The sequence below is a fragment of the Oncorhynchus tshawytscha genome, linkage group LG09 (genome assembly GCF_018296145.1).
Source record: "Oncorhynchus tshawytscha isolate Ot180627B linkage group LG09, Otsh_v2.0, whole genome shotgun sequence".
Lineage (NCBI taxonomy): Eukaryota > Metazoa > Chordata > Actinopteri > Salmoniformes > Salmonidae > Oncorhynchus > Oncorhynchus tshawytscha.
Window position 1 is genome coordinate 24,167,613 of NC_056437.1, and position 27,541 is coordinate 24,195,153.

The 27,541-nt window shown below is 44.9% G+C and overlaps 1 protein-coding gene across 2 annotated transcripts in view; it reads right to left on the minus strand.

Moving 5' to 3' along the window:
* Positions 1 to 27,340, minus strand: part of LOC112257614 (roundabout homolog 1) — a 178,245-nt gene extending 150,905 nt beyond the window's left edge. The window contains exons 1-2 of one of the 2 annotated variants that reach the window (XM_024431311.2): positions 26,692 to 27,340; positions 100 to 426 (exon numbers count right to left, since the gene is read on the minus strand). In XM_024431311.2, the coding sequence (XP_024287079.1) occupies positions 100 to 426; positions 26,692 to 26,752 (388 nt within the window). In that variant the 5' untranslated portion in view covers positions 26,753 to 27,340. The remainder of the gene's footprint in view (positions 1 to 99; positions 427 to 26,691) is intronic. The other variant, XM_024431312.2, reaches the window with a different exon arrangement.
* Between the last annotated feature and the right edge of the window lie 201 nt (positions 27,341 to 27,541).

The following is a 27,541-nucleotide window of genomic DNA, read 5'->3' on the forward strand; positions in this document are numbered from 1 at the left end:
GTAATAAAGAAGTGATATCCTGAGACTAAGGTCATACACCAGCCCAGCCCCGAGGTGGTTTTAACCCACCACCACCCTGAGAGAGAGAGCATTACTTACTGGCTACTTCCAGTGAGGCGTTGTGGCTAATGGCCTGGCCCAGGTAGTTACGGGCCACACACACGTAGCTGCCGTCGTCTGGCTTGCTGCGTCGGCCGTGGACGATGCGCAGGAAGAAGAGGGAGCCGCTGGGCAGCAGCATGCGGTGGGAACGGGGGTTGTCCCGGTCCGTCTCCACACGCTCCCCGTCCTTGTACCACTCCACCGTGGGGGCGGGACGCCCCTCCGCCTTGCAGTTGAGGGTGGCCGGCTCCCCCTTGGACACGATGAGGTCAGAGGGGTGCTCCACAATCCGAGGAGGGGAGTCATCCTGACGCAGACGAGATCCTGAGACGAGAGGAGACATTACATGAGACTTAGATTGCACATACGCTTGAAGCCTTCCCTGACCGGATGCCCCTCATGTTTCTCAAAATAAAAATAAATAGATAATAAATTCCTCTATCTTCCAGTAAAGAGATCTTCTTCCTCGGATTATGGCTGAAATAAAGCTCTTTCAACCTCCCGAACAGGCTGACATCTCCTGAATAGGTGTTGAACTAAGGTCATTCTAGTATTTGAACACTCTGTTAAATACTTATTTACATTTGTAAGGCCTAAGCACAATATAATCAGCAGCACATGCCATGACCCAAACATCACTCTGGCATATGAATGCATTCCTCACCCTCATCCTTAACCATAGGCCAGAGGGCAGGGTCTGTCCCTCCCCTTTTACACACACACACAATATTGTAGCCCTCTGAGGAAGCATGCATGAGAAAAAGTAGCTTATTAGAGTCTGGGGGAATAGAAACTGTGTGGAGACCATATTTATCACGCACACAGAGACACACACATTAACAAAGCACCCACTAAGATGAAGTGATTTACTTCACAAACTCACTCAAACACGCACATGCACACCACACACACACACACAGAGAGACACACATGCTATACATCTCTCTAATGCATGAATAGCCCAGGAAGCCATACCGTGTCTGTAATGCACACATCCAGCAGTACAGTGCATATCAGTCTCAGCAGTTGTTCACTTCAGCAGCAGCACAGTAATTAGACAGGACAATATCGTAGCTGTGCTGGTGGATGTACCAACTGTTATCCTGTCTGACATTCTAATGAACACACATTGTCATGTGGCAGACACAATGTTTCTCTATTGTTTAAGGGCCCAGAGCCCCAGGAGGCAATACATAGCAGTAAGCACAGCTGGCATATCTTAATAAACAATTCTTCCCTTAAATCTCCACTGCAAAAACAAAATGTTGTTTATAGTTGTGAGAGTATGATATGAGCATTTTTCTAAATCTATATGTTCTGTGCTATAAACTGTAAAACCTAATGCTGTTCATTTTCAATATGGACACTTTATAATATTTTCCAAGGCTCTCGCGCTCTCTGTTGATATGCATAAAGCTCAGAGACAAGGAGAGATAGAAGAGAGAGGGAGGTTTACTTTGAAACATGTACAACCCCGCTGAAGGAATTCAGGGCTATTCACTCTTGTGAAGCGCTGAGGCGGACGGGTCTAGCTGTTAATCAACTTCCATTTGTCAGAAGTCTTTGATCCTGCTGTCGGCACAGTAACACTCTCTGAGAGGGAGAAGAAGAGAAAAAGCTGCTATGTCCACTGTATGTTTTATTAAACAAGGCTTTGAAGTGTTTCCATGTTCTGCCATGGGGTTTCTCCCTAATAAATTATTTCAACCAAAAAATTAGATCTATCAGGCAGCAGTCAGGGGCTATTTCTTTAAGGAATTATACATTAACATTCTGCTGGGTAAGTGGTGCAAAGCTGCAGAAGATGGCAGATTGGGAGCTGGGCAGCGGGCAGGCAGCCAGGTAGCGGGCAGGCAGGCAGGCAGGCAGGTAGTGGGCAGGCAGGCAGCGGGCAGGCAGCCAGGTAGCAGGCAGGCAGGCAGCGGGCAGGTAGCGGGCAGGCAGGCAGCGGGCAGGCAGGTAGCAGGCAGGCAGCGGGCAGGCAGGCAGCGGGCAGGCAGGTAGAGGGCAGGCAGCGGGCAGGTAGCGGGCAGGCAGGCAGCGGGCAGGCAGCGGGCAGGCAGCGGGCAGGCAGGCAGCGGGCAGGCAGGTAGAGGGCAGGCAGGCAGCGGGCAGGCAGGCAGCGGGCAGGCAGGCAGCGGGCAGGCAGGCAGCGGGCAGGCAGGTAGAGGGCAGGCAGCGGGCAGGCAGCGGGCAGGCAGGTAGCGGGCAGGCAGCGGGCAGGCAGGTAGAGGGCAGGTAGCGGGCAGGCAGGCAGCGGGCAGGCAGGTAGCGGGCAGGCAGCGGGCAGGCAGCCAGGCAGGCAGCCAGGTAGCGGGCAGGCAGGCAGGTAGCGGGTAGGCAGGCAGGCAGTCAGGCAGGCAGCGAGCAGGCAGGCAGTTAGCAGGCAGGCAGTGGGCAGGCAGGCAGGCAGGCAGTCAGGCAGGCAGCGAGCGGGCATGCAGTTAGCAGGCAGGCAGTGGGCAGGCAGGCAGCAGGCAGGCAGCAGGCAGGCAGCGGGCAGGCAGGCAGCCTACAGCTCTCTCAGAATATTATTTATGACAATGGAGTGGGAGAGGGTGTGTGTGGGTGTGTGGTGTGCGTACATTCGTGCACATTGTAGATCATTCAAATGGGTGTAAGCTAAAACACCTGGTCTTAATGGTGAGTAATTATCTTCTCCAAATCAAGAGTGCTGGCATGTGCAACTGCGTCCTTGTGTGTTTGCGAGTAGAGCCTTGAAGTCATTACAGAAAACCTGGAAATATGGGCCAAAACCTCCATCTATACAAACACTAACCATCACACAGTCTCCTCCTACTCTGTTTACCTGTCACTCATTCCACAGTGTCCTGGCCTCCTGAGTTCTCCCCTCCCCCCTCAGGGGATATTAGATAAAGGCTCCTTAATGAGCTCCATGTTATTGCCTCCCTCCATCCATCCCTCCGTCCTTCTATCCTTCCGTTCCACCATCTCTCCAGATTTAACTCATCTTCTTCCCTGTTACAACTAACAAAGGACATTTGTACTGGCTCTACTGTAGCTACCCTTACTATTTGAACGGGTCCACTTTGGCATAAATAGGTTTAAGTGCTTAACTATGCTTGTCTGTGTGTGATACTCTGAGAGAGAGAGAGAGAGAGAGAGAGAGAGAGAGAGAGAGAGAGAGAGAGAGAGAGAGAGAGAGAGAGAGAGAGAGAGAGAGAGAGAGGAGAGAGAGAGACAGAGAGAGAGAGAGAGAGAGAGAGAGAGAGAGAGAGAGAGAGAGAGAGAGAGAGAGAGAGAGAGAGAGAGAGAGAGAGAGAGAGAGAGAGACAGAGAGAGAGAGAGACAGAGAGACAGAAACAGAGAGACAGAGAGACAGAGAGAGAGGACAGTTAATAATGTCCAGTAATTGCAGCCATTTGTGGGTGGTACAGTATATTACCTGTTTTACTGCCTGTTGGGAACACAGGGGTGTGATTTGGCTGCTCTTTCATGTGGCCGGGAGCACAGTGGTTCACAGTACTGACTTACAGGGCCCGCAGTGGGTCTGACTGGGGAGTTCATGTTTTATAATGCTTTAATGGGGAGATGATGCAGTAGAGCAGATACAGAGCCCTAACTCACAGACCTACACCAGAGAAGCTGCAACACGTTACTGTACTGTAGCACAGAGACTGTGGGGGGAGGAGCAGTCACAGTGCTGTCGTCCTACTGATTCCTTTAAACCACAAATAGTCAGCCACATAAATACAACAGAATTCTAGACACAGACCTTGATGGCAAGGTGCTGCTGGGAATGTCACTGAAAGAGGGCACTCCGATTGATCAACTGCTGTTTCCAGTCAGCCTCACCCTGAATCACAGGCACATATGCACGTGCACACACACACACGCACACACACACACACACACACAGGACCATTGCACCCCACATCCCCCATTAGGTTGCAGGTAGAGGGAAACTGATCTATGGGAAGATCGATAACGTCTATACTCTCCATTTCATCAGCAGAGCGTTCGGGAAGTAAGAAGGGACAGCGGGCCAGGTGGTACACTACTCCTACATCTCCTTTTTCCAGTAGTGCTCATTACTCTGTCCCATGGATAACACTGAAAACCCACCAGGACAGAGAACCTACATGCCTGGTCATCCTGAGAACAATGATCTAATTAAGTCTCGCTATAATGAAACGATACAAAACATAATTATGGGGTGTTTTCTAAGGCAGGTGAGAGGGCTCCATCAAGCATTTCAAATGAAAGCACAAAAACACAAACAACTCCATGGTGGAAAATACAGAAAACCACCAACCTAACCGCAGGGCAAGATCATACATATTTCATTTGAATTTCAATAAACACCCTGTGCAGACATATTCAGAAGGGTAATAAATGGAGCGGAGAACGACCGCCAGTTTACCCAGTTCCCTGTTCTCTGCACGCTTGTTGTGTTGCTTGTTTTAATTATGTTGGGTTTGTGCCTGAGGGGTGTAGAAGCTCCCTGAGCTGGCTGGTGTTACTGGGCTGTAGTATCACCCCGCCACAGGTGGGCTTGAGGAAGACCAAGCCTTATCTGCAAAGAGCCAGCCGAAAGCCAGCACGCAGTCCCACACATAAACACACACACACATACAAATGCACACTCACACACCGAAATGAATGCATAAACACAGACCAAAACACACACACACATACACACACACACCGCACACACAAACACTGCATATATGCACACAGACCATAACAGGTACACATCCACACTGCATGCACCTTGTGAACACACACACCAATGTTAATTTGTAAACACCTCTGCCAGACATACACTTCCGTCTTACGACTGTCAATCATCTCTGAGGCTCTTCTGCTGTAGTGATGAGAATCAGCTTTGGTGTGGAGGGGAGGACGAGGGGAATATGAAGGAGGATGGGAGGAGAGAGTGAAGGAAGGAAGACAGGAGAGGTGAATCTCCTCTGTCTTTTCAGAACTGCCCTGGGTTCTCTTTCCAGGAAGAGACAAAGAGAGTGTGAGACCAAGCAAGAGACCATAGTATTGTACAGATATCCAACACACCTTAATAAGCATAGTTCCACCCAGATACTGTATGAACGCATAGAAATTAATGAATGGAAACAGAACAGACATCAACCTCTTTATTAAAACATCAAAGACTATGCAGTGACTGTCTGAGCATATGTCAAGTATTACATTGCTGAGATCAAGTGTGGTTTCATGACACTGTTGGTGGCCCTGAACGCAAAGTATCTCCTTTACGTTCCTGTGTCTCAGCTTGCCAAACAGAGTGCGATGCCATGAGTGGGGTGATGCAAACACACCACTTAAAGAGATGCGATATCAACCGCAGATCCAAGCATGGCACTTGGGATTACAATGGCTGCATTCTCTCAATGTAAAATAACCACTCTACAGGTAGGAGACCACATTATCACACACACACACACAGGAAATGAGTGGTAAAAACTGATCTGGAGATAAAGCAGTTCCACAGGCAGCAGTGTGAAGAGGTGTTGCGTCGGGTTACAGTTTCTGGCCCAGCTTCACACACCAGGCCCACTACAAGCACTCCTTAAACAATGTGAATAATTGTATACTCGCTGGTTCCCCAAACACCCAGGTACTTGAGTTGCAGTTGGTGACATTGACAGTGTGGAAAGCTTTGGCCACTATGTCACCCCCTGGTATCGGTGATGCCTTAAATGACATCACTGCATCAAGTGGAGAGTCCTGGCCAATCAGAACTGATGTAGCGGGTAAAGTAAATCTGCGCCTAGGGTACGTCTGGGATTACCTATGTATGAGTCTGTCCTGTGGGTTCATAGTGTGGTAAATGGAAGAGTAATCTAATATGTGCATCCTCCCCTCTCATCCCTTTGGCCAAATGGCATAGACAGGAATAGGGGGGAAATTGATTCTTGAAAACGGATTACAACGAACCTCAAGGGTCTTCACACTATCTATCATAACAGTGGACATACACATAGACAACACACATAGCACTCTGCACTCAGCACTCACATGCAACATATAGGTAACTGCCAAAATAAAGGAAACACCAACATAAAGTGTCTTAAGAGCATTGGGCCATCACGATCCGCCAGAACACACACACACACACACACACACACACACACACACACACTATGCTCTTTTGAGACTCCTCTTTCAAAGTCACTTCTAGCCATGGTAGCCAAAATAATGGGCAACTGGGCATTTTTATACATAACCTTAAGCATGATGGGATGTTAATTGCTTAATTAATTTAGGAACCACACCTGTGTGGAAGCACCAGGGGGGGACGATTGCCCCCTCTCAGTGAAGCCACAGACGTTCAAGGCCAAACACGGTCCTGCAGGCATTGTTAGCAGAAAACAGGATCCCCATTATAGTGAATGGAAAAATGGCAAACTTTGTGTAAATAAAAATCTTGGTGCCAATAATTGCTTCTAATACACCAGATGTATGGCCTTGTAACACAGAAGAAGTTATAAGGATAAGTTAGTTGCTTGTGGCAGCCTGCAGTACCCCAGTCAGCTTTCAACTTGAGGGGGGAGCACTGAGCCGAGGATGGAACCAGAGCCAGTCAGGGTGAAATTGGAGGCGAGTGATGGAAGCAAAGTAGAGACAGTGAAGGAGTTGATGGGGAGATTGGAGGAGAGAGTAATGAGAGAGTTGCTGTGTTGGTGCATGAGGCACAACATCCGCCCGACGGAGTGTGTCTTCGATTTGATGTCACCTGAGTCAGCTCTCCATACTCGTCCTGAGGTCCGTGCTAGCCATCTGGTGAAGACTGTGCCAGCCTCACACACCAGGCCTCCTGTGCGCCTCCCCAGCCCTGCACGTCTGCTGCCAGCTTGGCACTACAGATCTCCAGTACGCGTTCTTAGCCCGGTGCGCTACATTCCAGCTTCCCGCACCTGCCGGGCTAGGGTGAGGATCCAGCCAGGACGGATGGTGCCAGCCCTGCTCACCAGATCTCCAGTGCTCCCCCACAGCCCGGTCTATCCTGTGCCTCCTTCACGGACCAGGCCTCCAGTAGGTCTCCCGAGCCTGGTGAGTCCTGTGCCTGTGTCCTGTCCGGAGCTGCCAGAGTCTCCCTCCTCTCCGGAGCTGCCAGAGTCTCCCTCCTGTCCGGAGCTGCCAGAGTCCCCCTCCTGTCCGGAGCTGCCAGAGTCAGAGTCGCCCTCTTGTCCTGGGCCCGCTGCGAGGGTCCCCAGTCCGGGGTCGGCGCCAAGGGTCCACGTCGCGCTCCAGAGCCGCCACCGCGGATAGATGGGGGGGGTACTGTCACGCCCTGACCTTAGATCCTTTTTATGTCTCTATTTTGGTTTGGTCAGGGCGTGAGTTGGGGTTGGGCATTCTATGTTTTGTGTTCTACGTTTTCTATTTCTGTGTGTTTGGCCGGGTGTGGTTCTCAATCAGAGGCAGCTGTCTATCGTTGTCTCTGATTGAGAACCATACTTAGGTAGCCTTTTCCCACCTGTGTTTTGTGGGTAGTTGTTTTCTGTTTTTGTTTCTGCACCAGACAGAACTGTTTTGGTTTAGTTCGTTCTCTTTGTTGTTTTGTTATTCAGTGTTCAGTTCTATTAATAAATCATGAACACTTACCACGCTGCACTTTGGTCCACTTCGTCATGCAACGATGACCGTTACAGTGTCCCTCATTGAATCAAGTGTTTCCTTTATTTTGGCATTTTTACATGTATATAGGCACATACATTACACACAAGGTAACTAGGTAAATCTTTATGTGTCACTATGACTGCAACTGGTAGAAGACCAGCCAGGCCTAATGAGAGCAGGCAGATATGAGGGAGGCGTTAGGGGGGGCTATAGAGCAGAGGGACTGCTTGTTGAAACAATCACATTTGTCCATAAAAGTCTGTTAGCTGCATTGATGTGATCCACAGGCTAGGCCCAGGATTACTGTCCACACTCTGACAGGGATTTGGAGCTGGCTTGTCCGTAGTTGCTGCTCTATGCCTTTAACAACATCTCTCATTTGGAGAGAGAGGTCTGCCGTCTCTACAGCTAATTCAACACAGACGGTTATTTAAAAGAACAAACACGAAACAGATGAGAGAGAGAGGGAAAACAAGAGATTTATATTGGGATGGTTTGGTGTTTTTGCTATGATTCTACTTCAGATTCTTTAATAGAGTTGAGACTAATGGGTTGCGGTCTTGAATTAGGTCAGCTTGTCTGTCTCCTGAGAAGGTTTAAGTATGATGTCAATGTTCAGGCTGGGGGAGACCCCCGTACCCTATACTTAATGACCTCATTCGTCTGGGAGTATTTGCGGAACGTCTCTGGCTGGGATCTGGGATGGAAACTAACAGGGAAAAACAGTATGCAGGGGAAGAGTACAGTGCTGGCACGGAATACTGCGCTGGAACCCGGGAAAGGATGGGATGGACAGGATCAAGTTGGCTGTGACAAAGTCCATTGGACATCAGAGAGAGAGAGAGAGGACGCTCCGCTCTGCTCCGGACATTAAGTGGAGGAGATTGGAGGAGAGTTGCCTTATGGCTCTCTCAGAGAAACCAGAATGTAGAACCTTTCTTCATCCCTCTCTCTCTCTATCTCTCTCTCTATTCCCCTCTCTCTCTTCCTTGGCCAAGTTTATAATGAGTTCCGGCAAAATGGGATTCAGCAGAACATCTAAGGGTGTGCAGGAGCAGAGCAGTGTTTATGGGTAATCACATGTGTTGAAAGAAACATTCATCAGATACTCAGATAATCAGTTACTATACTTTTCAACTGACCACATACTCCATGTATGCCTCATCTCACCCAGGGGATGCAAATCAAATCCCCCTGATGGGATATATAGTTATATAACGACGTAACAAATTGATTCTGTCCTCTCCATACCAGAAACTTCAAAGTCAACCGGGACAATGTCAAGTCACCCACTACTTCGTAGTCTGTGTTTCCCATGCATTCCAGACCAGTATTCCAGACATACACACACAGTCACACACTCAGACTCTTTGTAGTGAAAAATAGGGCAAGAGAGAGTGCCTGGCAGTCTTCTCAGGCTGTATAAACTGCAATTAAATGAACAGCTGAACACTGTCATTTACTCAGGTATGTGGGAGAGGAATGTATGTGTGTTTATGTGCTTGTGTGTGGCCTTGTGTGTGAGCGAGATGCCTACAACCACTCGCTCTCAAAATGTCCACTGACGGTAGCAGTAGTGCCACACACAGTCTATTTGAAACTCACTCCTAAACATGGCTGGAAAATGCTATGAATTCTGATATGTGTAAAGAAGCCCTTTTCAATGTTACGGCCCCTAGTTGAGCATGTGGGCTGTCCACACACACAGTAAGAGCAAACGCCTGGAGCTCGGTCAAACCCCCTGCTGGTGCATTTCTGCCCACTGTGCATTTCACACTGAGAGGAGGCACAGGGTGCAGGATACTAAGTAAGGGAGAGAAATGAAGTTCAATAAGACTGCAAAGTAGTCAGGTAATGTGTGTGTGTGTGTGTGTGTGTGTGTGTGTGTGTGTGTGTGTGTGTGTGTGTGTGTGTGTGTGTGTGTGTGTGTGTGTGTGTGTGTGTGTGTGTGTGTGTGTAATGACAGAGTCTATAGAAAAAGCAGTCTCATACAGGCCTGCCAAATCCTCAAATGCTTTTCAAATTTCACACACTAGCGCGACAGCCATTTTCATGGCACTATTTATTTGCTTGACACCATCATACAGAGTAATGCTGAGTGCTGGCAATAGCAGAGTGCTATAATACAGAACTGTGTGCGTGTATCAGCATGAACTACATTTATTTTAGATCTTAATTACGCCCCTGACAGTGGCGGCCTAGATGTGAACTCTCTGTCACACTGTGAGGGGAGACAGCATGAGCTGCACTGAGCACCAAGCCATTTACAGAGCAGCATGGGACCATAGCCCACTCAGGAGTGCATATCCCACTTACAGAACCCCCATCATGCACACACACACACACACACACACACACACACACACACACTACATCTGTGAGCACAATCAAACAAAACCATACATACACACATACAAACACATTCTTAGAACTTGAAAGGACTCTCTCACCCTTTCAATGTTAATGGCCGGTCTACAGAGGCTATTTCCATAAAGGTGCATGTGAAACAGCAGAATGAATGGTCGGAGCCCTGGATGTTATTGGCCTGAATGGGAATGAATGGCATCATAAATCCAAGGCAGGATTGAGATTCCGAGAAGGCTGTTTTCAGAGGATGCTAGCACATGATTTACAAGACAATGTAAATGTTTGGACAGGAAATGAATGAAGGGCCAATTCGGCTTGAGTGGGCATTGTCTATCAATACAGCCAAGTAATGTGCTTGGCTGGGATGTTGTTAAAAAGACATTCCCTTCTGTTGGGGGAGGCTAGGGGCTAGATAAGTGTTCACCTAGCCTGGCCAAGGCCACAGTCAGTCATTAGCAAGACTAGGAGTTGGGAGCGCCTCACTGGGTCTAAGAGCTGAGATGAATCTACCCTGGGGGGCTAAGGTTGTGACCACACATCCACACATTATAACCCCCATCTCACTCCCCTAGACCCACACCAGTCTCTAAAAGTGATTAAGGTTGGAAACAACTGAGCCTTTGTCGCTCCCCACTCTGACTCTATCCACAGGAGCCACTCTGTCTTCTCCTCCCATTGTATATCCTATGGAACCATCCCTCAAACACTGCACAACCGCAAGACAACTTGACCTTTGAGACTCAATAAAAAAGGAATACAGAGGGAAGAGTGGCAATAAAACATGCAGTCTAGCGATACACTGCCCTGCCATGGAGGAGCAAGTCAGTTAATTATAGTGAAGAACAGTCATTCCTAGAGCTCTAAAATTACCCAACCTGAATTCTACAGGAATTCTTTTAATGTCAATCACTCCCCCCAGGTCTTCTAACCTGGCTAGATGACATTTCTTACTGTATCACTTATCTCTTTCTCTCTACCCTCGAACGCTGCAAGCTGAAATTGAGGGATTGTTAAAGGCACATGTGTGATATATGTGTGAGTGCAGGGAGACAACAGTGGGTGTGTTCAGTGAGAGATGAGGATGGAGTGGACCCCATGTGGCTAGAGGGGATAGGATTAAGGGTTAATGACCTGCTCACTGCAGGACACTCATCATATACAGTAGTAGCCATCAACTCTGCAATTATGCAGAGGCCATGAATCAAAAAATATAATCAAACGTACAAAAGATGTTTTTAGCTTGATCATAAATGGCAGTAGTGGATGAATGTACAGTATTGTGCGTGTCAGACACACTGCAGGTTTAAATGTTCCGAGGTGAAACCAAGGTGTGTTGCTGCTGAGCAGAGTAAAGCAAAGGTGCGGTGCGGAGCGGTGTGGTTCTGTGGGAGAAAATGTCAGTGAGATGAATGACTATCTGATGTCCCATTTATCACAGAGATCATCCACACCACCACTGATCCTCCGCCTGGATCTCTCACGAGTTCATTATCTTCGCACACAACCACCAGAGACCAATGCTGTCAGAGACAGCACCACTCAACAGCTCTGATCCCCACCCTTACCACACAGCACCCCCTCTCCAACCCCCCCATCCTCTCTCTATCACCCTGGAGCAATTTCTTCCGATGAGGTAAGGTTTCAATTTCAGATAGTCACAAAGGCATCAAATTCAGCTTAAAGTAGCAGTGTGAGCGCCTCTGCAAAGGAGGGGCTGGTGGATCGCCACACGCTGTGGTTGTTACTCAACTCTGACTTTTATTTTCAGGTAGAGAGAGAAGGGCTCTGGATGTACTGCAACCCAGTCTGAGAGAGAAAAACAGAGTATACTGTGGCTTCTACTGCTGAGGAGAAACAACAACCTTCATCATCAGCTTACTGCAGAACATACAGGACACAGAATGAGATGGTATCATTATGATCAGTTAGGGCTGAAGTATTTGTGACGCGCACGTCACACTGAATGGATGAAAGATAAGTATTGATGTCTTTTGTATCTGTGGCATTCAGGTGCATACTGCTGAACAAACCAAACAGACAACCCTGTTCCTGGCCCCTATCTCACACTCGACCTGAAATGCTCTGTACACCCGCTTTACAACACACACACACAAACACACACACACACACACACACACACACACACACACACACACACACACACACACACATGGAAACCGGATAGGCCTACACCCACACCAATACACACACACACTAACTCAATCACTCCCACATTGTATAGTAACTACAGTAATCTTCTTTCCTCACTAATGAAATCGGCCATAATTCCAGTCCTTCATTAGAAGCTTCCAAATGATGCGTCGTCCGTCCATACTGAGTGTTGAGAGGAGACTGACTCCTGATAGTGCAGCCAGCCAGGCAGGCACAGGCTGAGGCTGCATTACAAGGTCAACCTCTGGTTAATTAAGCTGAAGATCGGCATGTCCTCTCTCTGTGATAACAAGATTAGGCCTCAGGGCACAATACTCTACTCTACTGTACTCAAACAGCCAGAGCTACTGAGGCCCGTCTTCTCCTTGACTTAGTCATTCACACCCATTAAGACTTAACTCAGCCAGGTTAGGTGGAGTGGCTGAAGAACAGTAGCTGGTTTTATGGGACTTGAATTGATGTGATGGAGAGTAGGGATGTGAACATTTTTAAAAATGTTTTGAGGTTTAAACAGCCTTTTCCCCCAATATTTTTTTGTAAAAAAGTTACAAGAAATGTATAAAATTCCACCTGAATTCACTATGCAGCTGCCAGCAATGGTTTGGGCCTCACGATGCGTCCCTTACAGATGGTTAAGCATTGGAGGTCGAGCGATTATGATTTTTCAACACCGATACCGATTATTGGAGGACCAAAAAAAGCTGATACCGATTAATTGGCCAATTTTTATATATATTTTTGTAATAATGACAATTACAACAATACTGAATGAACACTTATTTTAACTTAATATAATACATCAATAACATCAATTTAGTCTCAAATAAATAATGAAACATGTTCAATTTGGTTTAAATAATGCAAAAACAAAGTGTTGGAGAAGAAAGTAAAATTGCAATATGTGCCATGTAAAAAATCTAACGTTTAAGTTCCTTGCTCAGAACATATGAAAGCTGGTGATTCCTTTTAACATGAGTCTTCAATATTCCCAGGTAAGAAGTTTTAGGTTGTAGTTATTATAGGACTATTTCTCTCTATACCATTTGTATTTCGTATACCTTTAACTATTGGATGTTCTAATAGGTACTTTAGTATTGCCAGCCTATTCTCGGGAGTTGATAGGCTTGAAGTCATAAACAGCGCAATCCTTGAAGCACAGCGGAGAGCTGCTGGCAAATGCAGGAAAGTGCTGTTTGAATTAATGCTTACGAGCCTGCTGCTGCCTACCACCGCTCAGTCAGACTGCTCTATCAAATCATAGACTTAATTATAATATAATAACACACAGAAATACAAGACTTATGTCATTGATATGGTCAAATCCGGAAACTATCATTTCGAAAACAAAACGTTTTTTTCTTCTGTGAAATACGGAACCGTTCTGTATTTTATCTCTAAGTCTAAATATTGCTGTTACATTTCACAACCTTCAATGTTATGTTCTAAATATGTCTTCACACAGTTCACAACAAGCCAGGCGGACCAAACTGCTGCATATACCCTGACTCTGCTTGCACAGAAGTGACACAGTTTCCCTAGTTAAATGAAATTCATGTTAGCAGGCAATATTAACTAAATATGCAGGTTTAAAAATATATACTTGTGTATTGATTTTAAGAAAGGCATTGATGTTTATGGTTAGGTACATTGGTGCAACGACAGTGCTTTTTTTGTGAATGCGCTTGTTAAATCACCCGTTTGGCGAAGTAGGCTGTGATTCAATGATAAATTAACAGGCACCGCATCGATTATATGCAACGCAGGACAAGCTAGATAAACTAGTAATATCATCAACCATGTGTAGTTAATAAGTGATTATGTTAAGATTGATTGTTTTGTATAAGATACGTTTAATGCTAGCTAGCACCTTACCTTGGCTCCTTGCTGCACTCGCATAACAGGTAGTCAGCCTGCCACGCAGTCTCCTCGTGGAGTGCAATGTAATTGACCATAATTGGTGTCCGAAAATGCTGATTACTGATTGTTATGAAAACTTGAAATCGGCCCTAATTAATTGGCCATTCCGAAGAATTGGTCGACCTCTATGAAGCATTGCACCTGTACTATCGTTACTGTACCTCAAATCCACCTCGCACAGTTAGCATTTCCTTCACATATAACTCATATTACCATACAGGACTTCACTGCTGTCGCGTTTCTTTCTCTGACATTTTTCCAACTGTTAACAATGATGTAGTGTTGAATAGTTGACTCCAAAATCATTTATTCCTCAAACCCCTTGCACATCGACTCCCGCTGTCATCTCCCATTTCTGAGTGTCAAGATTAGATTACGCAAGGAATCGACTCCTTAGATTCAGTATTTTTGGAACGGAGGAGACTGATTAGTTGCCGAACACAAACACACATATTTTATAAAGTGCTAGCGAGGGACGGAGAGAGAGTGGCACAGTCTAGGCAGGTCGGCCACCAGACAGAGAGTCACAACCATGCACTAGGCCGATCTATCGGCAATCAAAAGCTGTGTCACGAAATGGAATGCTCTAGCTCGCAATTTCTTGACTTGCAATGTCTCGGAACTTCAGTAAAGCAGGGTTAATCATCAAGGAATAGTCTAGGATATTCTACAAGTACAAGACCGAAGACTGAACACACACTTGAATCATTAGCGAAGAGAAAGAGCAGGGGTGTAATTATTAGTCAAAACAGTTGACTAATCACACAAAATAAATGTATTGGACAAATTCAAGTAGGTCCCTCCCTATTTTGTTTAATTTGCTTCCGTTTAAGAAACATTTAGCAACATAATGTGCGTAATGACTACGCCCCAGGCGAACCAGCACGAGGGAGAGGGAGGAGGGGGCAGGCAGAAAAAATGTGGTGCGCATATGTCTTGGTCATCTTTTTTGCATGCCTCGCAAATTCACCAAAGTAGCCTAAAGTTTGCCTCTTCCTCTGGTATTATTTACATTTGACATCTTTCCCCCAGGCATTTATAGCCTATAGTCTAGTTAGGCTACAGTGCCTTCAGAAAGTATTCACACACCTTGACTTAGTGGGTTCCAGCCTGAATTCAAAATGTAATAAATATATTTTTTATCACCCATCTACACAAAATACCCCATAATGACAAAGTGAAAATATTATTATATTATTGTTATTATAACTAATATTATTAGTATTATTATATATATTTTTGCAAATGTATTTAAAATGAAATACAGAAATATTTAACTGAGTCAATACATGTAAGAAACACCTTTGGCAGTGTTTTACAGCTGTGAGTCTTTCTGGGTAAGTCTCTAAGACCTTTGCACACCTGGATTGTACAATATTTGCACATTATTCTTTGAAAATTCTTCAAGCTCTGTCAAGTTGGTTGTTGATCATTGATAGACAGCCATTTTCAAGTATTGCCATATATTTTCAAGCCTATATAATTCAAAACTGTAACTCGGACACTTTGGAACATTCAATATCGTCTTGGTAAGCAACTCAAGTGTATATTTGGCCTTGTGTTTTAGGTTATTGTCCTGTTGAAAGGTGAATTTGTCTCCCAGTATCTGTTGGAAAACAGACAGAAGCAGGTTTTCCGCTAGGACTTTGCCTGTGCTTAGTTTTATTCAATTTCTTTTTCTCATAAAAAAAACTCTCTAGTCCTTGCCGATGATAAGTATACCCATAACATGATGCAGCCACCACCATGCTTGAAAATGTGAAGAGTGGTACGAAAACTCTCTAGTCCTTGCCGTAGATAAGCATACCCATAGCATGATGCAGCCACCACCATGCTTGAAAATATGAAAAGTGGTACTCAGTGATGTGTTGGATTTGCACCAAACATAGTGCTTTGCATTCAGTACATAAAGGTCATTTCTTTGCCACATTTTTTTGCAATTTTACTTTAGTGCCTTATTGCAAACAGGATGTATGTTTTGGAATAGTTATATTCTGTATAGGCTTCCTTTTCACTCTGTTATTTAGCTTAGTATTGTGGAGTAACTACAATGCTGTTGATCCATCCTCACTTTTCTCCTATCACGGCCATTACACTCTGTAACTGTTTTAAAGTGGTCTCATGGTGAGATCCCTGAGTAATCTCCTTCCTCTCTGACAACTGAGTTAGGAAGGACACCTGTATCTTTGTAGTGACTGGGTGTATTGATACACCATCCAAAGTGTAATTAATAGCTTCACCATGCTGAATGGGATTTTCAATGTCTGCTTTTCATGTTTTTACCTATCTATCAATAGGTGCCCTTCTTTGTGAGGCATTGGAAAACCTCTGTGTTTGAAATTCACTGCTCGACTGAGGATCTTTACAGATAATTGTAGTGTTGGTTAGGTACAGAGATGAGGTAGTCATTCAAAAATCATATTATGATTATTGCACACAGAGTGAGTCCATGCAACTTATTATATGACTTGTCAAGTACATTTTTACTCCTGAACTTATTTATGATTGCCATAATAAAGGGGTTGAATACTTACTGAATCAAGACATTCCAGCTTTTAATGTTTAATTCAGTTATAAAAATGTCTAAGAACATAATTCCACTTTGACATTTTAAATTTAGTCTCTAACACAACATAACTAACAAAAAGTCAAGGGGTGTGAATACTTTCTGAAGGCACTGTATAACATGGAAAATCATATATTTTGTGATAACTATACTGACATTTTTATTTTGTGAAATAAATCAGAAAACAAACATTGATTTTGGGTATGGGATTTTTCTTGACGTTAAGGATCCCAAATTAATTGAAATGTTTTAACGTTTAAACATTTAAACACACCCCTAATGGAGAGGGACTGAGGAGCATACCAACCATGCCATGCTGAGCCCAGACCAGACCAGACGAAGAATGAGGCCAGCCTCTGGGACTGGAGCCATGATGGTTTATCCATCTATCCATCCGGTTGAAGTGAACCACCACTGCCTGAGGCCTGGTAAACCAAGCAACCACAATGGAGGAGCCAAGCCGAACACAGAGCTCCGAACACAATAGAGGAATGTTTACAATTACAGTATACCAAGACTGTGAATCAGGCTGACTTTTCCCCGGTGTTTATCATTTACTCCATGGGAACTACATAATGACAGAGACAGAGTACTGAATCCTTAAAATGTTAATTCATGCGTTTCTAAAATGAAAAATGTACCCAGCAGAATCGTGTCTAAATCTAATATAAAAGTGTCCCTGATGCACATTGACAAGCTTATTCTTTATCAAAGATCTCACCACTGCACTGACCAATCCGGACCCCTCTCTCTCTTACTCATTGAGATGAGAGTGGCATGGTCACATGCTGCTGATGTTTAGGCTAAGAGTGGTGGAGTGGGGCAAGGCCAGGTATACTGCAGGGGGGTGTTCAATCCCAAACAATTATGGGAACTATTGGAGCCTTCAGCCTGACTCAATATACATGCTTATCATGGATACTAGCCCCCAGCATTACTGATACTGTCTCATCATAGATCTGCAAATTAAGGCCAATTAAGTGAGTTTTGGACTCTTTATGAAGAAATCTGTGCTGATGAGAAAACTATTCATTAAGATTCAGCCTTCCCTAGAAAGCTTTGAACTGTGTATCTGGTGTGTCACTAATGACTGACTGAGCGTGGTGGAGAGAGCAGGAGGAATGGGTGTGTGGTACAGGGATAATGCCCATTTTTTGCCTATCCTCCCTAACAAGATTGAGCTGTTTCACACATCCTGATTAGTTCTAATCCTGGGTTTAATTGTTCAAAGAGCCAAGCTAATCACTACTGTGTGTGTGTGTGTGTGTGTGTGTGTGTGTGTGTGTGTGTGTGTGTGTGTGTGTGTGTGTGTGTGTGTGTGTGTGTGTGTGTGTGTGTGTGTGTGTGTGTGTTTGTGTGTGTGTGTGCGTGTGTGTGTGTGTGTGTGTGTGTGTGTGTGTGTGTGTGTGTGTGTGTGTGTGTGTGTGTGTGTGTGTGTGTGTGTGTGTGTGTGTGTGTGTGTGTTGTGTGTGTGTGTGTGTGTCCATGTGTAACTGCAAGAGAACAGGAAAAATCCAGAAGAAAAGTATTGATCAGATCTCATATTCAATCAATCAATCGATGGACACCTTTATGAAACTAAGAGAGTTGACACAGAGCCAAATGAATATCAGTAACCTTTGTCCTGCTATCACCATGGCATTTTACAGCTGTCCTTTGAAAACATCATTCCTCCCACACATACCTGGCTGCCCACACAAACCTTATCCTCCATTAACCATTGACTATCTAATACAGCTCATTTCACATTGAAATTCAATTGGGTGGTTTGTGATAATGTAGGTTGTGGGAGCTATTCCTACTGAGGTTAGCCCTAGAACAGTGGGTGCTAATTGGCCCTAGACAGTAGAGGAGAGCATGTTGTCGGAGTCCCGTAACGGTGCCGTCAGGAAGGGTTTGGCAGGAGGTGGAGAGGGAGGACAAGAAGAGAGCAACATATGAAGCTAGTTATGAGTTAAGCTGCCAAGGTGGGTTCTGTGCAGCTGACACCTGGCTGGGTTAAACTATGTTGTTTGATGAGAAGAGAGCTACTTGTCTCTAGGTGCCATGGGTATGTGGCATGCAACCCAATCACATTATATGTGATTTCTTCTGTAAACATACAGGGTTATGCATAAACCCTCCCACCCAGAGTTGGAAGCAGCCCAATAGTCTTATCTTAGTAAGTGTTTGGCTGACGTCAAGAAGACCATCAGGAATCCTAGTGTATTAAAGAGAATGAAGACACGTAGGGCTGTCCTGAGGGCTCTGTTTGGACTCCCACCGAGAAGAAGGGGAGAGTGATTTTTTTTTAGGGAGGGGGGGGTAGTCAGGAGACCAGCTAGGGAGATGGACTAGGGCTGAGAGGAACGGGCTTTTATATGATTAATCATATTCACCTAGGTCAGCTCTGCATAACGGGTTCCACTTTGTATTCAGCCACATTCTATTCAGAGAAAAGCTGGTATTGACACTCTAAAAATAACACAATATAAGACAGGTCAGTATTAGGTCCTTTTTTATAGCTAAAAACCCCACTGGGGTATTAGCAACCCATGATGCCTTGTCATAACAACATAATATGCACTCCAAAAGTGTTTTTCACAAAGACCCTTTTTAGAGTGAAACCAGCTGTCTGACCCTCTCCACACACTCCCTGTCTCCATAGCTTTACAGCAGGAGGAGGAGGACACTGGCTGGAAAGCCAAAGTAAACAGACACTCCGGGGCCAGACACGTGGGATCTCTCCTCATCTCAACCACATACAAACCCATGGGCAGGATAAAAAACTAAGCAGCGTTTATTTACAGGACCAATTATCCAAAACTGACCTCGCTCTCCCTCAGCACTGAGCACACAGCTGAGGCCGGACACCTCAGAAGGACAGGAAGCTTTGGTCGAAATAGAACAAATAGTCCACCAGACCCTTAGCATTCTTTAGCTTTGGGCCCGATGGTCTATCTAAAACAACAGACCAGCATGTTATGCAGAAGGATGGTTGCCTGCTTGGTTCAGGGTCAGTAACAGTGACAGGGTCCTCTAGGGAGAGACCTCTCTGCTTCACCTCAGGTCCCAGGATGCAACAGTCTGAAACCTCACAGCACCGTGGGCTGACGGGGTGGAGGGGGTAGGGGAGGCTGAGGGGAGAGGGGGCTGAGAAGGAGGAGGGGGAGCCTAGTGGGCAGAGGTGGAAGGGAACTCCATGCCCCAGGCCAAGAACATAATTCAGACACACACATTCCAGGCACTCCTCTGGGGCAGGCGCTGATCCGCCACAAAAACCTAGGAGTGTCTGCGTGTGTGTGTGTGGAGGTGTGATGACCTCTGACCTCTAGCCCCACAGGCACTTGTTAAAGCCCTCTGTGTCTTCCTCAGCCCCAGGCTGGCGGCCACGGCTCACTGAGCCCCCCAGGAAACCGGCAAGTAAACAAGGAAAGCAATCAGGAAACACTGCTTTCAGCACAACTCTGACAACACGCACACACACACAAATGAGCACACACAAACACCATTACCCATGCACCCACACAAAAGATATTTCAAACAACTTGTCAATGAATGAAAGAGGATACATTTATTAGTATGGGAAAGAAAGACATGAAATAACTCAGATAATGACAACAAGAAATACTCCATGGCAAAGTTCCCTCTAAATTCACTGTATAACTGTGCTGTACTTTGTTGAGCCACAAACCAATAAAGCATGAACGAGACCGACCAAGCAAGCAGTGAAAACAAATGGATGGTGACAGTTGCATAACGGTGTGGTTTTATTGTGGTTTATTGCAGGTCTTAGTCTTCTCTGTTGGGGTGATAGAATTTCTTTCTCAGGTATTCAAGTGTTCCTAGTGAGCAGAGTTCTCAGTGAGGGCTCTTCTAGTGGCTTCGCAACACACCTTGCTTACAGGGTCCATTTGTCACAGCTTTATTTTCATATGGGTTAACTGTATATCACGGTGTTGTATATGTGGGAGTGTGTGCGTTATGTCAAGGTATGAAAAAGGTAACAATGTAATCTTTCCATACTGTCACCTCCAGCTCAACTCTCAACAAAAACACTGCAAACTCACTTCAAACATAAATCACAAACCAGGTTTAAAATATCCAAAAAAGAGAAGGAAACAAATTGCTTTAAAAACCATTATGGTTTGGTTGAGGGAGTAAGCTGTGCCAAGAATGCTGCCGGCAGAAGAGAGAAAGAACACAGAGGAATGACTGAATGCTACATTTAGCTTGAGCAGTGTGCATGTCCTTTTAACTTGAATGATAGGGCAAAATGTTGATTTCCGCACAAATAGACATATGCAAACTATTATCTTTCACAAGATGGCCATAAACAATAACTGGAAATGTTTTAGAAAGGTCTGGAACCACCTTTCTGGTAAACATATTTATACATTCCTCACTTTTGAGGACACAAGCTCAAGTACACATTAGAAATAATATGATAGTACGAAAAATCAAATACTTTTTCCCCCTATTCAACAAAAGTGGGACAATAGTGCTTGAAATACCTAAAATACTTTCTAAATATAGTAACAATCCAAATGTAAATAAGATTTCACATTTCTTATAACTAAAATAAATATGATCATACTTGGTGACAGTACAATATTGGCACAATTTCATATAACTGACATAGACTTTCTCCTAAATGTCCACTGAGTGGCACAGAGACACCATTCAAATATGAGCAGACTCGTTACAACTTCAGATTCAAGCATGAAGTGATTTTGTCAGTCTATGACCAAGAGAAAGTGGTTGTCGTTCAAATCTATGAGATAATTTTGTATTTTTTCATGCTGAGAGCTTTAAATCCGGCTGAGAATATCATACCGAGATGAAACCACAATTGTTGGATTTGCAAGACTGCCCCCTTTCATGTAAATATGGGGTCTGAAACCTGACACTTCAAGTCAGCTCTGCTGAGAAACTGGTAGTGGAGAGCAAACCGATGGGGCTTTCTGGCACTATTGCACGGGACCCTACGACATTCACAGAGTGCTTTGTAAACCAAAATGTCAGTCGGAACCGGTTCAGAACCCCAATATAGGGGACTTGACATCTATTAAACAAACAACCATTTGAGCAGACTTCTTCAGCCAGCATGAATGAGCCAGCTCCAACTCCAACCCCGAGGAGAGGATATGAGAACTATACAAAACACACTGTAGGGGGTGATTATACACATGTTTTACTCCTCCACTCCCCCTCTCTATCTCTCTTCCTCCATGTATTTTTCTCTTTCTCCCTGTCTCTCTCTCTCTGTCTCCCTGTCTTTCTCTCTCTCCTTCCCACCCTCCCTTTTTCCCTCTTCTTTAAAGCCTCAGTCGTTTATATCACATGGTGATGGAATCTAGAGAGAGGGAATAGATAAAATACATGCTGGGAGACACATTCCATTCAAACTGGCCTCGGCTGCTTCTCCCTCATTAGTTCCTTACTCCAGAGGACGAACAGAAGGAAACTGACAAGTCCCTCACGAACAGGGATATCAAAGGGAGACTCTTTAGAGCACAAGATGGCCCAGCCGTCAGCCTCATCATCAAATAGGAGTCTCATTAGTGGAGGAACACAGCACATCACTGTCAGTGTCAAATAGACTGGAGGGAGACTCATTAGCATACAGGATGACATAGCAGGTCAACTTAATCATCAAGCTGTATTAGTCCATTATACTCCACGCTGTGTTATTACTGACGGTGTCACAACACAGGGCTGTGGGATGTCCCTCTGTCAGGAGCATGGGAGTGTCACTGCGTCGCTGTCAACTACCTAGCGTTTTCAGGTACATGTGAACTCTGACCTGTGCTCATCTATCCAGGCAGTGGTAGGCCAGGTGTCTTCATGCTCTCCTCCCCACTGGAAACGCAAATGACAGAGCATATTCTAACCCACTTCTTTTCTGTTCCCTTCTCCTCTCACACTGCCGACTGACCTCATTCAGAAGGAGATATCTGGCACCCCAATGACCCAGCTACTGTATGGCTGAGAGAGTCTAAAGACCAAACAAGGTCTGGATACGAGACTATTATCTCAAGCCAATTTTACTCATTCACAAGCACGACTTAACAAGCAGTCTCAAAAACAACAGTCCAGAAAAAAAAACATTCAAAAGGAGGGAAACAGATACAGTACCAGTCAAAGGTTTGGACACACCTACTCATTAAAGGGTTTTTCTTCATAATTTTTTTTTTTTTTTTTCATTGTTGAATAATAGTGAAGACATCACAACTATGAAATAACACATATGGAATCATGTAGTAACCAAAAAAGTGTTAAACAAATCAAAATATATTTTATATTTGAGATTCTTCAAAGTAGCCACCCTTTGTCTTGATGACAGCTTTGCACACTCTTGGCATTCTCTCAACCAGCTTCATGAGGTAGTCACCTGGAATGCAGTTCAATTAACAAGTATGTCTTGTTAAAAGTTAATTTGTGGAATTTATTTCCTTCTTAATACATTTCAGCCAATCAGTTGTGTTGTGACAAGTTCAAGTAACAGACACATCTCAACATCAACTGTTCAGAGGAGATTGCGTGAATCAGGCCTTCATGGTCGAATTGCTGCAAAGAAACCACTACTAAAGGACACCAATAAGAAGAAGAGACTTGCTTGAGCCAAGAAACACAAGCAATGGACATTAGACCGGTGGAAATCTGTTCTTTGGTCTGATGAGTCCAAATTAGATTTTTGGTTCCAACCGCTGTGTCTTTGTGAGATGCAGAGTAGGTGAACAGATGATCTCTGCATGTGTGCTTCCCACTGTGAAGTTCAAAGGAGGAGGTGTGACGGTGTGGGGGTGCTTGCTGGTGACGCTGTAGTTGATTTATTTTGAATTCAATGCACACTTAACCAGCATGGCTACCACAGCATTCTGCAGCAATACGCCATCCCATCTGGTTTGTGCTTAGTGGGACTATCATTTGTTTTTCAACAGGACAATGACCCAACCCACCTCCAGGCTGTGTAATGGCTATTTGATCAAGAAGGAGAGTGATGGAGTGCTGCATCAGATGACCTGGCCTCCACAATCACCTGGCCTCAACCCAATTGAGATGGTTAGGGATGAGTTGGACTGCAGAGTGAAGGAAAAGCAGCCAACAAGTGCTCAGCATATGTGGGAACTCCTTCAAGACTGTTGGAAAAGCATTCCAGGTGAAGCTGATTGACAGAATGCCAAGAGTGTGCAAAGCTGTCCTCAAGGCAAAGGGTGGCTACTTTGAATAATCTAAAATCTAAAATACATTTTTATTTGTTTAACACTTTTTTGGTTACTACATGATTCCATATGTTTTATTTCATAGTTTTGATGTCTTCACTATTATTCTACAAATTACAAAATAGTAAAAATAAAGAAAAACCCTTGAATGAGTAGGTGTGTCCAAACATTTGACTGGTACTGTATGTGTTTCTCTTGGGAAAGATTCCTATTTTAAGGCTGAGTGTTTACAGAGCATTCATTAAGGAGAATGTTGGCTGCTAAAAACATGGGAGGGAGGAAGGAGGAGGGAGGAGAAGGGAGGAGGGAGGGGTGGGACTGGGGGTAAGGCAGCTTAGCATCATGTTGTCACTCCGGGGATGCATAATCAGGATTTATTGGGGAACAAATCCTTTCCTGCAGGAACCTGCTTTTAATGGGCATCATTTACAGTATTATGGATTACTTAATTACAATACCAGATGTAGCATTGAGAAGAAGAATGGGAGTGTGATAGCAGGATTGTCCTATAGGCAAGGCAGCTAGCTACACAAAGCTACTGTATGGTGTCTGAGAAGCCCTCTGGGCACAACACCTGCACGGGTCTATTGTGTTGTACTTAATGGTCGTCGGTTCTCTTGTCTGTTGATGTGCTGTGGGGTGGGAGAGACAAGACAAGGTAACATTCTTCAAATACCTGTCCAAGTAGGGTGGGCAGAGCTATGGAGTGAAACACCTGAGTACAATCTGTTTGGTAAACAGGGACCACTTTGAAGGGATGGTATGCAGCATAGCAGGCCTCTGGGCTATCATGGGCCTATTACCTCCAGCGTCCCTGTAATCTGGGATGCTAAGGAGGCCAACGGCACACACACACACACACACAAATACACACACTCACACTTACAATCACACCAGCCCGGCTTGAAAGGGGGCATTGATTAGTGGATTTCCCTTTGTCATTAGCACTTCCTCAACACAATTCTGCTATGACACATATAGCCGATAATGGGCTGCTATCTAACACACTCATATCAGTGTTTCTCAAACACCATTTGTCTTCATAACTCCATTATAAGTTTGTTTCCTTGCTCATATAGCTAAGTACAGTTTTTTCATTCACAAACATACAGAAGAGGCAAGGGGTTTGTGTATCGAGAGTGTGTATATATGTCAGAAATCCCTATCAGTGTTAGCAGATGATAAATCATATCAATGGGACATCATTAGGCATCTCTCCACTGACCTGGGCCCTTTTCTACTGTTAGTCATTAACCAGCTCCGCTACTGATCTCTGTGACCAGAGTGTGTGTGTTGCCCAGGAGGTCAGCTCCTTTGACTGGTTGGTCAGCTCCTTTGACCAGTTGGTCAGCTCCTTTGACCGGTTGGTCAGCTCTTTTGACCGGTTGGTCAGCCCTTTTGACCGGTTGGTCAGCCCCTTTGACCGGTTGGTCAGCCCCTTTGACCGGTTGGTCAGCCCTTTTGACCGGTTGGTCAGCTCTTTTGACCGGTTGGTCAGCCCCTTTGACCGGTTGGTCAGCCCTTTTGACCGGTTGGTCAGCCCCTTTGACCGGTTGGTCAGCCCTTTTGACCGGTTGGTCAGCCCCTTTGACCGGTTGGTCAGCCCCTTTGACCGGTTGGTCAGCCCTTTTGACCGGTTGGTCAGCCCCTTTGACCGGTTGGTCAGCCCTTTTGACCGGTTGGTCAGCTCTTTTGACCGGTTGGTCAGCCCCTTTGACCGGTTGGTCAGCCCTTTTGACCGGTTGGTCAGCCCTTTTGACCGGTTGGTCAGCCCTTTTTTCACATTCCCCTCAAGATTTACTCCTAAAGATTATGATCATAGTCTTATGACACCTATTTCTCTGTCACACTTTACATTTTAGTAATTTAGCAGACGTTCTTATCCAGAGCCACATCCAGTTAGTGCATTCATCTTAAGATAGCTAGGTGGGACAACCACATATCACATGCATAGTAAGTACACTGTTCCTCAATAAAGTAGTTATCTGCAAAGTCAGAGCTAGGAGGGTGTGCGTGTTGGGGGAGGGGGAGGGGGTTCAAGTGCAAGTGTTGGTTCAGTAAAGTTGCTAGTCTTTTTTGGGGGGGTCGAGGTGAGGGATTATTTAAGATACTCTTTGAAAAGGTAGGGTTTCAGGTGCTTTCAGAAGGTGGGCACACACACTGACACACAAACACACACACACACACACACACACACACACACACACACACACACACACACACACACACACACACACACAACCCAATCTTTATCACATTGACTCTAAGGATAACACAGATAGTGGCAAAACTGGCACCCTGACAGGTGATTACCCAGCAGAAAGCACAGAGTCAGGGCACTAAAACAATATAATGAGGACATGGTCTCATTCTTCATATCTGGATCTCTGCTGATGTGAATGGCAGTGATTCATAAGTACACCTTTTTAAAGAGCTAGGGCAATAAGGGCACTTCCTGTCAGCAGTCAGGCAATAAATCAGACAGGCTGCCTGGGTCAAGGACCAGTTTATGCCACATGGCCATGCTTGCACACAATGTCAAAGGATGAAACGGATACCAAAGCATTAATTAAAGTGTATAGCCAAGTCAGTCTATACTCATCAACTTACCCCACCCATGCCATCTCTCACTCCCACACACAAGCACACACTCATGAACGCAAGCGCACATAAAAATACGCTATTATATTACAGGAATATCACTATTCAAATATAAAGTCAAAACCCAAGTCAACTAAGGTGAAATAGTGTTGTCTTTACCTGAACAAATGTGAATAAATCCGAGTAGAAAGTAAATACCCACAGAACGCACAGGCATCATTCCAAAGCAGCAGAGGACGGAAACGAATTGTATTCAATCTAAATAATGAGTATTTTCATAGATGTTCTGTTCTGTTTTCATAGATGTTCTGTTTCCTTCTTCTGTTGAAATAGCCTACCACTCCGTCTTGCTCTCTCTTCTCTGTGCCTGTCCGCTGCGCCGAGGTAGTCTTTGGTGAGAGCCAGTCACCGAATAACTCCGTGCGGGACGATTGCTATTTCTCTACACAAATACGAGAATTTATTGATAGCTCATATCAAACCTCCCGGTCACATTATGCTGGTTGCCTACGAGATCGTTCACATAACTGGGCTCTTCTTGGATCCGAGTGAGCTTCGTAAATCCAAGACTAAACGCTGAAGTTTTAGCAGAATTCATCTGTGATCAAATATTATTTCCACTTTGGCATAGTTTTCTTTCGTATGTGTGATATGGCAGAGTCCGAAATCCAAACGTTCAACTTCAGTTTAGTAACTTTTCTGATTTCAGTAGCCTGTTTGAGGATGTTTCTCTAAACTGCCAGGGCTCACCCGAATTCGTGCGCTCAGTGAGGGTTGTATGTTGGTACTGTATGCACCCCTCTTCTCACTCCACGACGGGGTTTTCCATAGAGGGTATTTTAACACGGGAAACCTACATTGAATTTATTAGGCTACCAGATATGTTAGGCCTATGTTAGTTTACTCCAAAAGTTAATCTAAATCTAACACGAATGTTATTTTACTCAAATATGATTGTCGTCAGCCAAAGCTACTCGCATCCTGCTTAATTAGGCTACTTTGATTAATT